This window comes from Vidua macroura, chromosome 23, assembly GCF_024509145.1.
Source record: "Vidua macroura isolate BioBank_ID:100142 chromosome 23, ASM2450914v1, whole genome shotgun sequence".
In the NCBI taxonomy this organism is placed as follows: domain Eukaryota; kingdom Metazoa; phylum Chordata; class Aves; order Passeriformes; family Viduidae; genus Vidua; species Vidua macroura.
This window is the reverse complement of record NC_071593.1, coordinates 5,190,833-5,205,039: the sequence shown is the minus strand read 5'-3', so window position 1 is coordinate 5,205,039 and position 14,207 is coordinate 5,190,833. Positions and strand designations below refer to the sequence as shown.

General features: G+C 47.3%; 1 protein-coding gene across 1 annotated transcript in view; it reads left to right on the top strand.

Moving 5' to 3' along the window:
- The window catches only part of PRDM16 (PR/SET domain 16), a 191,791-nt gene that overhangs the window by 132,773 nt on the left and 44,811 nt on the right, over positions 1–14,207 (top strand). Inside the window, exon 4 of the mRNA XM_053997634.1 lies at positions 12,027–12,161. Within this exon, the coding sequence (XP_053853609.1) occupies positions 12,027–12,161 (135 nt within the window). The remainder of the gene's footprint in view (positions 1–12,026; positions 12,162–14,207) is intronic.

The window sequence follows — 14,207 nt, the reverse complement described above, 5'->3', positions numbered from 1 at the left end:
CACTTGGGACAGTGCAGTTTTACCCTTGTACTTCCTTATGGCCGAGATTTCAGCTCTTTTGGTGATGTCAGACAAGATACTGCTTTGCTTCCAGCTGCACAGGGGGCAGAGCTGCAGGGGGAAATCATTTAATCAGTCCCTCCTTGTCATAATTTGGTTTGGCTTGAAGGTTTGTGAACCTCTCGTGGATGTCTCATCAACCAACCAGGAGAAAATTATTGGTTCAGAGATTTTGGTGGAAAATGAGCACCCTAGAATTTCTTTACAAGTGTGACTCACTGTGTTGGGGGAGAAATAGCCACATTCGCAGCATAAATCTGAGGGCAGAACACTTTGCACATTTTCTTTGTGTATCTGTGAGTGAGATTGTTGCTAAACCCACAGGCAGCTGTCGGGCTGGTGCTGGGGGGACTCCCCTTCTGTAAAAGTCTTTCATATCTTTAGGTGAGAACTGACTCCAAAACCTTCTTTTCTCACGTAGAAACAAAGGCAAAATGTCCACCCTGGTGTCCCAGTTCTGATTTCAGTCATGCTCACATTGAAGACAATCTGCATGTAATGGTTACACACTGAAAAAGTTCTTGCTCAAGATTTAGGTCATGTGAATAATCTTCATGTCCCTCGGGAGGCAAACCAGCCCTAAAGCAGATTTTCTGGGAGCAGATTTTCTGGGAGCAAATCTTCTAGGAGCAGATTTTCTGGGAGCAGATTTTTCCTGGAAGTGCCCATTTTTCCTGGAAGATCTGCTTCTCTGGCCTCACTCTCACTCTTCAGCCAATATCCAAAGGCAAAAGGTTTGGGATAAGCCTGGATGGTTTAAAAACCAACAGCAGAGAGGATTTTTTAACTGTGGAACAGCTCCCTCATCCCAGGTCCTTGTTGTCCTTCCAGCAGCCCAAGGCAAGGGGAGCAGATGGTGGTTGATGCTCTGAGCCTTGGGTTGTGCCCCTCCTGCCCTGCCCACACTGAGCACCCCCAAATTCCTCACAGCAACGCTCAGTTTGTGCTGGGAAGGCCTCTTGCTCTCACTTTAGGGGACAGCACCCCCAAATTCCCTCACAGCAACGCTCAGCCCTTCCTTTGTGCTGGACAGGCCTCTTGCCCTCACTTTTCATGACAGCACCCCCAAATTCCCTCACAGCAATGCTCAGTTTGTGCTGGGAAGGCCTCTTGCCCCCACTTTTGCTGAGAGCACACATTGAGCACCCCAAATTCCCTCACAGCAACACTCAGCCCTTCCTTTGTGCTGGAAAGGCCTCTTGCTCCCACTTTAGGGGAGAGCACACACTGAGCACCCCCAAATTCCCTCACAGCAACACTCAGTTTGTGCTGGGAAGGCCTCTTGCCCCCACTTTTGGTGAGAGCACACACTGAGCACCCCCAAATTCCCTCACAGCAACGCTCAGCCCTTCCCTTGTGCCGGGAAGGCCTCTTGCCCTCACTTGTGGTGATATTTCTGAGATAAACCAGCTGTCGTGCAGGATGTAGGGCCGTGGTGGGACTCTGGGCCAGGCCCACAGGCCTCGTTTAGCACCTTCTCTGGGCCATGTTTTCAGTAAATATCGCTCGGAGGAGATCACACATCTCAGCTCTCTGTGGGGTGAGCAGCACCTTGTGAGAGCAGATCTCCCTTGGGCTGCTTTGTTTTTTGAGCTCCTCGAACAGGGGGCTGCTGCTGTTTCCAAACCTCGAATATCCTCTCGTTCTCTTTCTCAGTGCCAGCCCGGCTCACAAACTCATCTATTTCACACCTTCTGAAGAGCAGGAGAGCAGGGCTGCCGAGCAGCTGCTGATAACAAAGATTGGGAGGATTTGGCTTCCCCGTCCCTCTGGGGGGGTTTCCTGTGTGAGGGGCACAGCTGTGCTCGTGGGGGAATGCTTGGGCTGCTTTTTGGTGGGTTTTTTTTTCCTCCTTTTCTTTTTTTTTTTTTTTTTTCTAGTGGTTTTTTATTTTATTTGGATGGTTTTTGGGGTTTTTTGGGGGGTTTTTTTGGGTTTTTTTTTTTTTTGGTTGGTTGGTCGATTGGTTGGTTTTGGTTTTGTTTTTGTTGATCTCTGTTCTGAAAGTGTCAGGTCATGGTTAAACCTTGGGAATACGTAGCCTTTGGGCCTGTAAATTCAAGGCTTTTTATGGGGGGGGAGATTTTGTTGGTTTTTTTGTTTCTTAGTTTTTGTTTGTATGTTTGTGGTTTTCTTTTTGCTTTTGTAAATCTCTTTTTTGAAAGTGTCAGGTCATGGTTAAACCTTGGAAATATGTAGCCTTTGGGCCCATAAATTCAAGGCTTTTTCTCTCCTTTTTGGGTTTTTTTTTTTTTGTTGTTTTTTTTGTTTGTTTGTTTGGGGTTTGTTTTTTTTTTGGTGATTGGTTTTGGTTTTGGTTTTGGTTTTTTTGTAAATCTCTGTTCTGAAAGTGTCAGGTCATTGTTGAACCTTGGGAATACATAGCCTTTGGGCCCATAAATTCCAGGGTTCTTTTGGGGGGGTTTTGGGGGGTTTTTGGTTTTTTGGTTGGTTGGTTTTGGTTGTTTTTGTTTATCTCTGTTCTGAAAGTGTCATGTCATGGTCAAACCTTGGGAATACGTAGCCTTTGGGCCTGTAAATTCCAGGCTTTTAAAGCCAGCAGGAGGAGAGGTGCACACGTGTTCCTGGATTGTTGGGTTGTTGTTATCCATGCCGATGGGGAAAGTAAGGAGGGATAACCTCCTAAAATTAGTGCTAGAAGAGTGTGATAGCTGTGTGACTTGGGGCTTACCTGCTCTGGCAGGTTTTTGATGGTGATTCCCTTCTTTCCATGGTTGTGTGGTGGTAGCAATCAGTCCTTGTTTGAGCAGCACCTAAAGCAGGGTGCAGAAGCTCTGGGAGAAGACAGAAGTGAGAGCAGCACAGTGGTTGTCATTGCATGGGTGCAACTGGCACCAGTCACCCATGGAATAAAAGTCCACATCCTTTCCAGCCTCTCCAGACATCCAACACCTTGAAGTGAAGTTCCCTTCACTTCTGATTCCCAGGAGTTTTCATTCCTAGCAGAAAGTTTGATTTGTGCTGTGTTGAGGTGTCCAAACACGGCCCAACCACCAGAAGCAGGCTGCAGGGTAACTCCAGGTATCAAGCTGTAAAAATATCACTCTTAGTTTTCAGGAGTGAAACACCCAGATGTGTCCATCAAATACACCCCAGGGCACGGCCTTCCTTATCTGCGTCCCCTCTTGCTTGAACCTGGGCCATATATCCCCAAATCTGTTAATTAATTGAAAATGGGTGCTATTTCAAGCCCCTCAGCTCTCTGAATTCATACATCTTCAACAATAAGTGTTGTTGGGGTTTGTTTCACGTGCTATTAACAATCCTGTGTCATCCCAGAGCGTTTGCAGGGGCAGGCAGTGGATTTGCCAGGCCCTTGGGTGACGGTCCTGATTCCTCCCAAGGAAGGGGCTCAGAGGAGACCATAAGACAATGTCATTTCATGGAGGTCTTCTCCTGCTAGGACCACCAGTGGCCTTTGCCAGGCTGATGCTTTGGAGCTGATATCAGCACCAGGAATGGGCAGTTGAAGGCTCTGCTACTTTTTTGGCCAGAGTGTGAAATGCAGCAGATGGTTTTGGCACTGAATGCTGCCCATAAATCACCCTGGAGAGGCCTCCACGCTCATGGTGTTCCACAGCTCCATTCCCAAAACGTTACTAAAACCAAGCTGGAGTAACAAGAAATTATTTAAAGCAAGCAGCGGCTCCCTCTGAATGTCCTCATCCCGTGGAACTACCAGGATGCAGCTCAAGAAGCTGATCAGAATTTATTTTTAAGGTTGGCTGTGTTTTCCTTACGGCAGAAGAACCTTTTGGGTATGGATAAGGGAAACAGCTGTGCCTCAGTGCTAAGAGGACTCTTGGATAAATTGCCATCAGAAAATTTCCCATCATCATACAATAAAGTTCTGTTCAGCTTCTGTGCCTGCTGTCTTCTGCCAGGAGAGCTGCCCTGCTCTTCCTCCCCCGGGGCTAATTGGCATCCGGTCATCAGGGAGCCATTTTAGCCCACATCTTCCTTTGGAAACAGCAGCAGAGGAATCAGACCCTAAAGCCTTTTGGATCACCACAAAAGCTCTGGGATACAAGTGATTTTTGTCTGTTTTAATCCCCTGGAACAGCCCTGGGAGCTCAGCACTGCTGCACCTCCTGCTGCTGCTCCCTCTCCCCAGTGCAGTGAAACATCCTGAGACTCCAAATCCTCCCCTGCCTCTGGTAGTCTCTGGGGTTTTTTTGGGTTTTTTTGGGGTTGGTGTTTGTTGTTTTTTTTTTTTTTTATCAGAGGAAGATTTCTCCCAAGTTCCCATTTTTCCCCATCTATTTAGAACCTTACAATTACAATTCCTTTGGAATGAGCCAAAATGCTGTAGGATACAAAAATGGGATGTCCTGAACTCTTTCGGTGCGGAGGAAAACTTCAAAGTTTTTGTGTGTGTATATTACAAAGAACTGGAAATCCCTTCCTTGCCTCGTGTGTACAATATCTGAGGCAGCCCTGGGATTTGATTCGAGCACAGTTCTTTATGGTTTACTGTTTAATTTAATTCAGTGTGGTATGAATTACGTTACTGGTGAAAAATGAGCTTTTGTTGAGATAAATGCCTGCCATCAGCTTGGAAGTTGTCTTCTGTTTTGACATCTTTACTCGGTGTTTTTCTGCGTGGTGATGAGACCTTGCTGTGCAAGGGGAGCTGATTGCCCTCAGAGAGGAGGAAAATTGGGGAGAGAAACGAGGGGGTAGGATTGGGTTCCTGCATCAACAGGAATCAGCATTGGCAGCACCTTCTGTGGCATCCTGTGTCATCCAAGGTGTCTTCTGGGCAGCAAAACTGCATCTCCAAGATGGGAATAGAAAGAATTATAGGTACAGGGGAGGGAAAGCAGAGCCAGGGTGGGTTTTTGTCAAGATTTCTTGATTTCTCCTCTTTGCCCCATTGCTCTGTTGCGTATCTGTGGTGTTTCTCTGCTGTGGAGGGCAGGAGATGCTTTCCTGGAGATTGTATTTAATGGGTGTAAATGTAAATTAAATGTAAATGATGTCCTGTATGATTCTTTGTGCTGTTGGTTCTTCTTGAGGCTTTGTGTGTAGGGTCAGGTCCGATGTTCCTTCAGTTGGAGCGAATCTGCAGTGCCTGAAGGACACAGCAGTGCCACTGCAGCTTTTTCCAGCCCTCTTTATCCTGATGCAGAGCAGACACTTGGGAAGTACTCGCTGTGCTGGTGTGTAAGAGAAGAGCAGTTAATAGTGGGCAGCCCTTCAAAAGGCTCCGCTGGATTCAAACACTCTCCAGAAACCCAGCCTTGCTTCCCAAGCTCGTGTGAGCCATCCAGGCTCCTCTGCTTGGAAGCTGGACAGGGACTTTTGGGAGAAAATAGCCTTTTTTCATGTGATTCCTCATGTGCTTTAGATGTGGTGGGGAAAAAAGAATGAGAAGGTTATTTCTTGTGACAGAAATATGTCCCAGGACCAGCCTTCCCTGGGATGTTTTTGCTCCAGACCCTTTGTGAAGCCAGAGGATGCAGCAGCCCAGCAGCAGCTCAGAAATGCACACACCAGTGGAAAATTCCCACTCCAGACATGTGGCTTGGGTGGGAGTGGAAGCTCAAAAACATCCAGCCTTTTAAAAACCTGAGTTGGTCTCTCTCTCATCGGCTACAGCAGCGCTCTGCCCCCCCACGAGCGCCCTCGGGGCTCTGCAGTGTCACCAAACTCAACCCTGTCACCAAAGGCAGCAATGTCACCAGGCTTGGCAGTGTCACCTGGCTGCACAGTGGCATCGGGCTCAGCAGCCTCTGCCTGGCATCACCAATCCCACTGGCCCCCGTGCAATCCAGCTGGGTTTCCTCACATTCCTGGTTCTCCCAGCTCTTGGCTCAGCTTGGAAGCAGAAACGCGCCTGTTTGACAGGAGGAGAACCATAAAGATTTGTTTTGCTCCCCTGTGAGCATTCACAGGGTTTGGGTAGGCAGGGGTTTTGTCACAGAGCTGGTGGGTCCTGTGCTGTGCTGCTGGAAACTCTGCAGAGGGGTGGTGAGGAGAATTCCTGAGGACAGGATCCTGCTCACAGAGCCAGGAGATGAAGTGAGCTCTGTGATCCTGCAGCCATTCAGCAGCCCTTAGAACTTGCCCTGCCCGTGTCCCAGGGGCTCACACTGAGGATGGGGGTGTGAGATGCTCTGCAGCCTCTTCTCTCTTTATCTGGTGGGTTTGGAGCTGGGAGCTCCTTTCAGGACCTTCCATTTGCACAAGAAGTTTACTGCACATCACTCAAAGTAGCTCTCCCTGAGAACACTCTGAGCTTTTCCTGTGGCCCTGAGCAGACAAGTTGGGTTTGGCTCAGCTGCTCTTCCCAGCGCTATGACCTGTTTTTGTCTGACACGTTTCTCATTAACTCTTTGTCAAATCACCAGGAAGCCTGCTTAATTGCAGGCAGAGTGCTGAATTTATGAGTTCATCTAGGCTTCGTGTCTACACATTGACAGAGGTGTTTCTCTGGATGAAGTCTTTTTCTCTTCATTTCATGGCAAGAATGGACTTTCTGTTTCAGTTACTTCTGAAAGTCATAAATTGCAGCAGTCCCTCCCTTCCCTTTATTTAAAAGAAACACAACAAAAACTTCATGGCAACAGTTTATTGCTCTAAATCAGCTCGTGGGTCATTAAAGCAAAAAAAGGGAGGGGAAAAAAAAAGGAAAAAAATCTCCAACTCCTGCCAAATAAAATGTGCACATCAGCCAAGCTGTCAGAGGCAGATTCTGCGACCATGGGATGAGAAGGTTTATTACACTCTGGGCTTCTGGGGAGGGATGTTATAGCAACAGGACGCTGGGTCAGTGATGGCAAACTCCTGGTTGCTCCGTTTCTCCATGCACACTAGGAATCCATTAAGCCAACTGACGACAGATCCGCAGGCATTCCGGCCCCCCGGCACACCTCTGCCGGGGCCAAACCTTGGACTCTGCCCATTAAAATGTGAAAGAAACAACCCAACAGAGAGCCCACAAATTAGAGGGGCAGGAAACCTCAAATGATGTGCAAAAAAAATTGTAAACGTTCGAGAGGATTTTTCCATAACTTCTGCCCCATAACTCAGCATTTCTGATGTTAATAAATTACGGAGCGGAGCCTCTGCGAGATCAAGGAGCCTTTTGGATCCAAACCCCGAGCACTGCTCGGCAGACAGCAGATGAAGCTGCAAAGTGAGCCCTGGAACATGACAACAATTTCCTTTTGGCTGGCTGGGGATGGATGTGAAGCGCAGCCACAGCCGGAGCTCTGGCTCTGCGTCCCAAATCCGTGTCTCTGCAGAGGGCCAGTCAAAGCCCTGTAATCCCAGGGAACACGAAGGTGCATTTGTTTGGAGGGGATAGACTGGAGAGGAGGAGGCTGGGGGACTTCAGACCCAGAGAATGACTCCACGAGACAAAATCATGGCACTGTTACTGGAAGGGAAGGGAAGGGGAATTGGGAATTCTGTTGGATTTGAAGACAAAAGTGCTGGGAGGTGCTGTGGGTTAATAAATAAAGACTGAACTCACCATCTGCAGCAGAAGGAGAAAAGATGAACTGAAGTTTTGGCGTGTTCAGTGATGAAAAAAGAAGTGGGGAGAAATCCATGATGGGGTGGGAGGGATGAAATGGAAGAGCGGCCAGAGGAAGTGCTCTCACAATAATTAACTTTCTGAGCGTGTCTGCAGGCTGCAGGCCAGATGAAAGTCTGCTTTTCCAGCACAGCTCTAGGGCAGGGACTGTCCCAGACTGCTGGGGTTTAACATGGGGACAAAGAAAAAGGGACAAATCTTGTTCCTGCAGGGAGCCCAGCTCCATGGGGCAGGGATGCTGGGCATCAGAGCCAAAGGGATCAAGGAGGTGAAATGCATTTCCCAAAATTGACTGGAATAGCAGCACGTGATGGTTATAGACTTCCAAAACCAGCACCAATTACTAATTATAAACTGCTTTTATTTTGTTTTCTCTTCTCCAGTCTCTTCCCACCTTTTTTTTCACCTCTCCTTTTCACCTCTGACAACTTCTTCTAATGTCTAAGCAAATTACTCTCAGGAGAGACGTCTCCACTGATACAGAGCCAGCCTGAGCAGAGAGCACAGGCAGAAATTCCATGTCAGCTCCACCAAGTCAGAGTCCTGCTAATAATTGCACTGGATTTTCTGATGGGATTTTTCTTCCTGTGGCATCTCTGGGGTTTTTTGCTTTCGGTGCTTTTGATCTGATGTCAAGTTTTACCTGCCCAGGAAAACAGGTGTGGATGTTTGGGGATTAAAGCTGCTGTTGAGTCCTGGATAGGAAGGGACTTAGTTCTGGTTTTAACTGTGAACAAACAGATTTAATAGAGCTGGAGATGCCTGTTGGGGTAAGATCATCCCCAGGTGGATGGCTGTGGGGAGCTGAGCCTTCCAGGAGTGGGGTGAATCCCTCTGTGCTTCCATCTGGGAAGATGGAATTTGCCTGTTCCTAAAACTTTTTGCCTCAATTTTCCTTCTCTTCCTGTCCTAGAGCACGAGGTATCTCTTGGTTCTTCAAAAGAACACAGAGAAACCAATGCTCTGTGAGCATCCCAGGAGCATTTTCAAACTGGAATTTTTTATTTTTTTTTTTAACTTACTGACAAAGACTTGTAAAGAGTTGGTTTGCAGAATTTCGCCAGAGGAAATTTCTGATTTCCTTCTGGTCTGAACTGGAAGAAGATGTGGTAAAGGGTTTCAGTTTGTTTTTTCCGGAGTTTTCTCAGGTTGGGCGTGGGGGCGGGGGGGAAGAGTTACTTAAAATATTACTCTGTGTGTGAACATTTGACAGAAGAAAGAACAGATGCTGCTGCAGATAGTGCTGGGTGACTGCTGCAGTGTTCCTGGGTGCTTTTAAGTTGTGAAATAACTTTGATAGCGACCATCGACAAGCGTGTAAACCTGATCTTTAATTAGAGGTGTTGGCCACAGAGGGCTGAGCTGGCCCAGGGTCTGCCCTGCCTCTGGAAGGTCCTGCAGCACTCTAAACCAGCTGATCACCCCGTTTATTCCATTTCCAGAGGGTCCTGGTGGGTGCCAGCAGAGGGATGAGGGATGGCTGAGTGCTGTTCCAGTTTTGGGCTTTGGGCTGTGGTGCCAGGAGCTGCTATGCCTCTGGAAGGTCCTGCAGCACTCTAAACCAGCTGATCACCCCATTTATTCCGTTTCCAGAGATCCTGGTGGGTGCCAGCAGAGGGATGAGGGGTGGCTGGGTGCTGTCCCCGTTTTGGGCTTTGGTGCTGGTTCGGTTTGTGGAGGGCAGTGAGGGTGTGTGAGAACAGCAGCTCAGGTTCTCAGGCTCTCACAGCACCTCTTTCTCTCTCGTTTTGATCTGTCAGATTTCACACCCCCAGCTTGGGTTTGAATGCCCCATGCAGATAAAACCACAGAGTTTCAGGTGATTTCGAGCTACAGCAGAACCTCCTCCTGAGGCACAGCTGGCAAGCAGGACCCTGCAAAATGAATTTGAGCTGAATTCTGGGCTTTCTCCTGTCGTAGTTGAGACAGAGACAATACAAAACAACACACTCCATTTTCTGAAAGCTTCAAAACTGTTTTTATTCTAGCATGCATGCTTTTTATGCATTCTTAAAAAACTCATAAGTTTACGTTTTACTTATTGGTCACGAGAGACAAACCAAGTGCTCATTGGAACAGGCAGTTGCAGGTTTCTCTTATTTATCTTCTTTCTTTCTTGGTTTCTACATCAACGACCTTGGTAGAAAATTCTTTCAGGGGTAAGGATGGATCCTCTTATCAAACTTCTCTCTGGCTCACAGAAGACCCTGTAAAACCTCTTCCACATTCCCCGAGCTCTCTGCCCAGGGCAGGGAGTTGGAACTAAATAATCCTTAAGGTCCCTTCCATCCTAAGCCCTAATTGTCCTCTCAAATAATCCTAGAAGATGAAAGAGATACAGCTGTGAAATTAAAGATCTTATTTGTGTGTCCTGGATTTGCCATCTTGTGTTCTCAGGGCCACTGAATGTCACCAATTGCTGGCACTGGGAGGTTTGTGGGCTGCTGGTTCCTCAAACCACTACAAAATCTGCCCAATCTCTTCAGTGGCTTCAGAGCAGCTCAGCGTGGATGATTTGTTTCATTTGGTTGTCCAAATAGTTTCACTGGAAGCTGCAGTCACTTGGTGTCTGGGTGTGTCTCCACTGGAGGGGCTGGATTGTCTGGGCTGCTCAATTTGGGGTCAAAGAAGCCAAGAGAAGCTCTTTCTTTCACCAGCTTGAGGCAGCCTCAGTGTCCCTGGAGCTCCCTGAGATAAAACAGAACTTATTGATATTTTAGCTTGAGTAAACTCAGTAGTGGTTCAGCCACATTAAGAACAAATTTTATTGTTGTTCTTTGTTTGTTTGTTTGTTTTATGAAAACTTCCAAACAACACAGAATTGGCTTCCTGTGCCTTCAATGACCACCTCAGACCTTTGGTGCTGCCAGTAGATGACCAAGGGTGTCTAGAAAGTTCCAGGGTCTAGTTAAGGATGAGTGAATGACCCTGAGCATTCCCAGGCAGGGGATGAAGAAACTGAGCACAGCCAGGTTTTTTCTCACACCAGATCTGTCCCAGTGCAGCATTTCAGTGCCTCCCAGTGCCATGCTCTGATTAGGAAGGAAGGAGCCCAGCACTAATGGTGGGATTTTCCCCTCATCCCTTTTCAGCCAGGGAGCTGGAGATGGTGGTGGTGGGGATGAGCCCAGGAAATGTCTGCTGGGACCAGTGCAGGGAGCTGGGAGCTCTCCTGGTGGTTCTGGCAGTTCCTGGTCCTCCCAGGAGTCCAGAGCTGGGAGCCAGAGCCTGTCCCCTGAGGTTTCTCAGCCCAGCCTTAGGCTCGACTTGTTGCTGTCATTGCTGGGCTTTAATTTTTTCTCTCCTTTGATTTCCCACCTTTTTTTTTTTTTTTTCCCTGTGTCTTGAAATAGATGGGAAAATATAATCGTATCCCACGAGATTCTGAGAGAATTAATTGCTAGTAAAAGCATGTTAAGAGCTTTTGATGACTGAAGTAATTTGCACTGACACAGGGGCTGGTCGGGGTAGAGGGAAATGTGAATCTCAGGAAAAAAAAGGAGTTTCTGGAGCAGGGAGGCCCACTGAGGAACAGAGCAGAGCCTTGCTGTGCTGGGACTCAGAGGGCTTCTCCTTGTTTTCAGGGTGTCCTGTGTCATTTTTAAAATGTGCTTTTGTGAGTGGATTCCAAACTGGATCATCACAAAGGTTGTTCTGGAATGCTGAGCATCTCCTCTGGTTCTCTCACCAAACGCCACTGCCTCAAGAGAGGAAAAGTCTCTTTCTGGCAAACCAGCGACTTCTTTGGACTACACCCCCTTAATTAACTCTTTTTCTGTTCCCGCACCTGGACTTTAAATATCTGAGGGGTTTTATTTTGAAGGATTCCTCTTTTTCACAGCAGCCAAATTGTATCTCACCTTCAGCCACAAAGATGTGGCCAGTGAGTTTCTCAGGCTGTACTCAGATAAATGAAAGTAGCGCATTGGGTAAAGTGATTTTTAAAATAGAACCTCACAGCTCTGTGACCTAGTTTGAGAGTTTATTGAAAGGTTTGTAATTAAAGATTATCCTGCATGAAAGGATGAAACAGATGATGTGAAGATGGAGCAGTTGAGGACCTTGTCATTAAAATCAGTGCAGTTTGGAGGAGTTCCCTGCTTTGATTACTTGAGCTGTGGTACCGGAGCTGTATTTTCCAGAATGTTTGTACTCCTGAACCTTTTACTCATGGACCACTCTGAGCAGTGCCCTTGGAGGTTCTGCCAGACAGCACCTTCAGATATTGGCTGAGAGCTGATTTTATTCTTGTCATAAGTCTCTCCATCAATTTTATCTATCCCCTACCTTTCTCCTCCCTATTTCTTGTTTGGAGTTGTGCCCTGCAAACCCTTTTCCTCCCTCTGCTCCGTAGCTGCCATCTGGCCCCAGCTGACCCCTTTCCTGTCCCGTTCTCCCGCAGATTCCCGATGCCCTGGGCACTGAGAAGTTCTGTGCTGACGCCGGCCAGGGCGGGGCTGGGAACTGGCTGAAGTACATCCGAGTGTCCTGCTCCTGCGACGAGCAGAACCTGGCCGTGTGCCACATCAACGAGCAGGTAACCCCCGGGGGCTGCTGGGCTCCCCTCGCACCCAGCACGGGCCGGGGGGCTCGGCCAGGGCCGCTGGGCAGTGGCAGCATCCAGGGTACGTGATGGATCAGCCCTGGATTGATTGATGGTCCAGTCCCTGATTCAGGATCCTGTCCCTGACTGAGGATCCTGTCCCTGACTCAGGATCCTGTCCCTGACTCATGATCCTGTCCCTGACTCAGGATCCTGTCCCTGACTCATGATCCAGTCCCTGACTCGTGATCCTGTCCCTGACTGAGGATCCTGTCCCTGACTCATGATCCAGTCCCTGACTCGTGATCCTGTCCCTGACTCGTGATCCTGTCCCTGACTCGTGATCCTGACCCTGACTCAGGATCCTGTCCCTGACTCGTGATCCAGTCCCTGACTCGTGATCCTGTCCCTGACTGAGGATCCAGTCCCTGACTCGTGATCCTGACCCTGACTCGTGATCCTGTCCCTGACTCAGGATCCTGTCCCTGACTCGTGATCCAGTCCCTGACTCGTGATCCTGTCCCTGACTGAGGATCCAGTCCCTGACTCGTGATCCTGTCCCTGACTCAGGATCCAGAGGGGAAGAATCCAAGCAGGGAGAGATCCCCAAAGAGAGAGGCCTCAGGAGACATCCCAAACCCTTCCCAAAGTAAATCCCAAAGCCATTTTCAGAGTGACCAGTCTGTGTTGATTCCTACCTCGTGCTGTCTCCTGATGCTAATTTCATTTATTTTACCAGAGGACACATTTTTCCCTACCTCAAAACAGGACAAAGTTTGATCTTTCCCTGTCAGACAGCAGGAAAAGGTTTGGGGTTGTTTGTAAGCACCTACAGAAAATAAATTTTTTTTATAGCTCCCAAAATAACCAAGCAGCACTGTGGTGATAAGGGCCGGGACAAGATTTTCATCAAAATATTTTGTTTTCAGGAAAAAAAAGAAAACATTTTCACATGGGGAGATGGTTCTTTGAGTGTGTGTGTGTCCCCTTCTGTTCTTCTTTAGTCCTGTAACTCAGGAACAGTCCCAGGAATGCACAGAGAATTTTCCTGGATTCTTAGTGAAGTAACTGACAGCAGAATCTGGACCACTCAATTATATCCCCCCTCACCCGCCATTAACAGATTATAATATATTTAAATGTCTTCATTTCTCTATTTAGAAGGAGGTTAATTGAGATGTTTCATTCACGATTTTTCAATTACAAAGCAAATTTTCACATGTAGAATACTTTAGCCAATTTTTAAAATATTTATTCATGCTGGAGAGGTATTTGAAAAGAAGACCGCTGATTGTTGGAGATAATTGTGATTCTGAAGGAGGACTGGAAAAAATGGTAGATAAATTATATCTTTTACTAAAAGGGAAATGTTTCATTTTTGCTGTTGCTACTCCTGCCTCGAAAAGGAAAATATTTGAGCAGTTCAAGGGTCTGAAATACTAAACAGAATCTACATAATAATATATTTATAATATATAGTAATTATATTCATGGCCAGCTCGTGGCCATGAATATAATTACTGTATATTGATAATAATCAGGGTGACAGCTGCTGCTTTTAGATAGGGTACAGATATTGGGGGGAAAAAGGAGTAACAGGAGATAGAAAAAAAATCAGGCCTATGTTCAATCAGCCAGTGTGAGGTGTGTGTGCAATGCAGAGATTTTGGGTGTATTTTATAGAGGTTTGGTAACTCTGGTCAGAATTCCCGATACATCACAAAGAACTTTAAAAAGAGGAAATCAGAAGCAATGTGGCTGAGTAGAAACAAAGGAGAGGCAATTCCAAAGGAGGAAAACACGGGAACAAAAGCAAAATGTGCAGCCCTGTCCTGGCTGGACATTCACGAGGCCAAATTTTCCCTGTCCAGAGCTGGACACACAGACAGGTCTGGGGGAGCAGGAGGGACAAATCCTCACGGGGCTGCCCCTGGAGTGAATTATTGGTGAGACAAGGACACAAAGAACCTTTTTTCAGGCTGGTTTTGAGTTTTTGAGCCCCTCTGCTGCTGCTGATGTGTTTGTGGGTGGGTTTTTGAT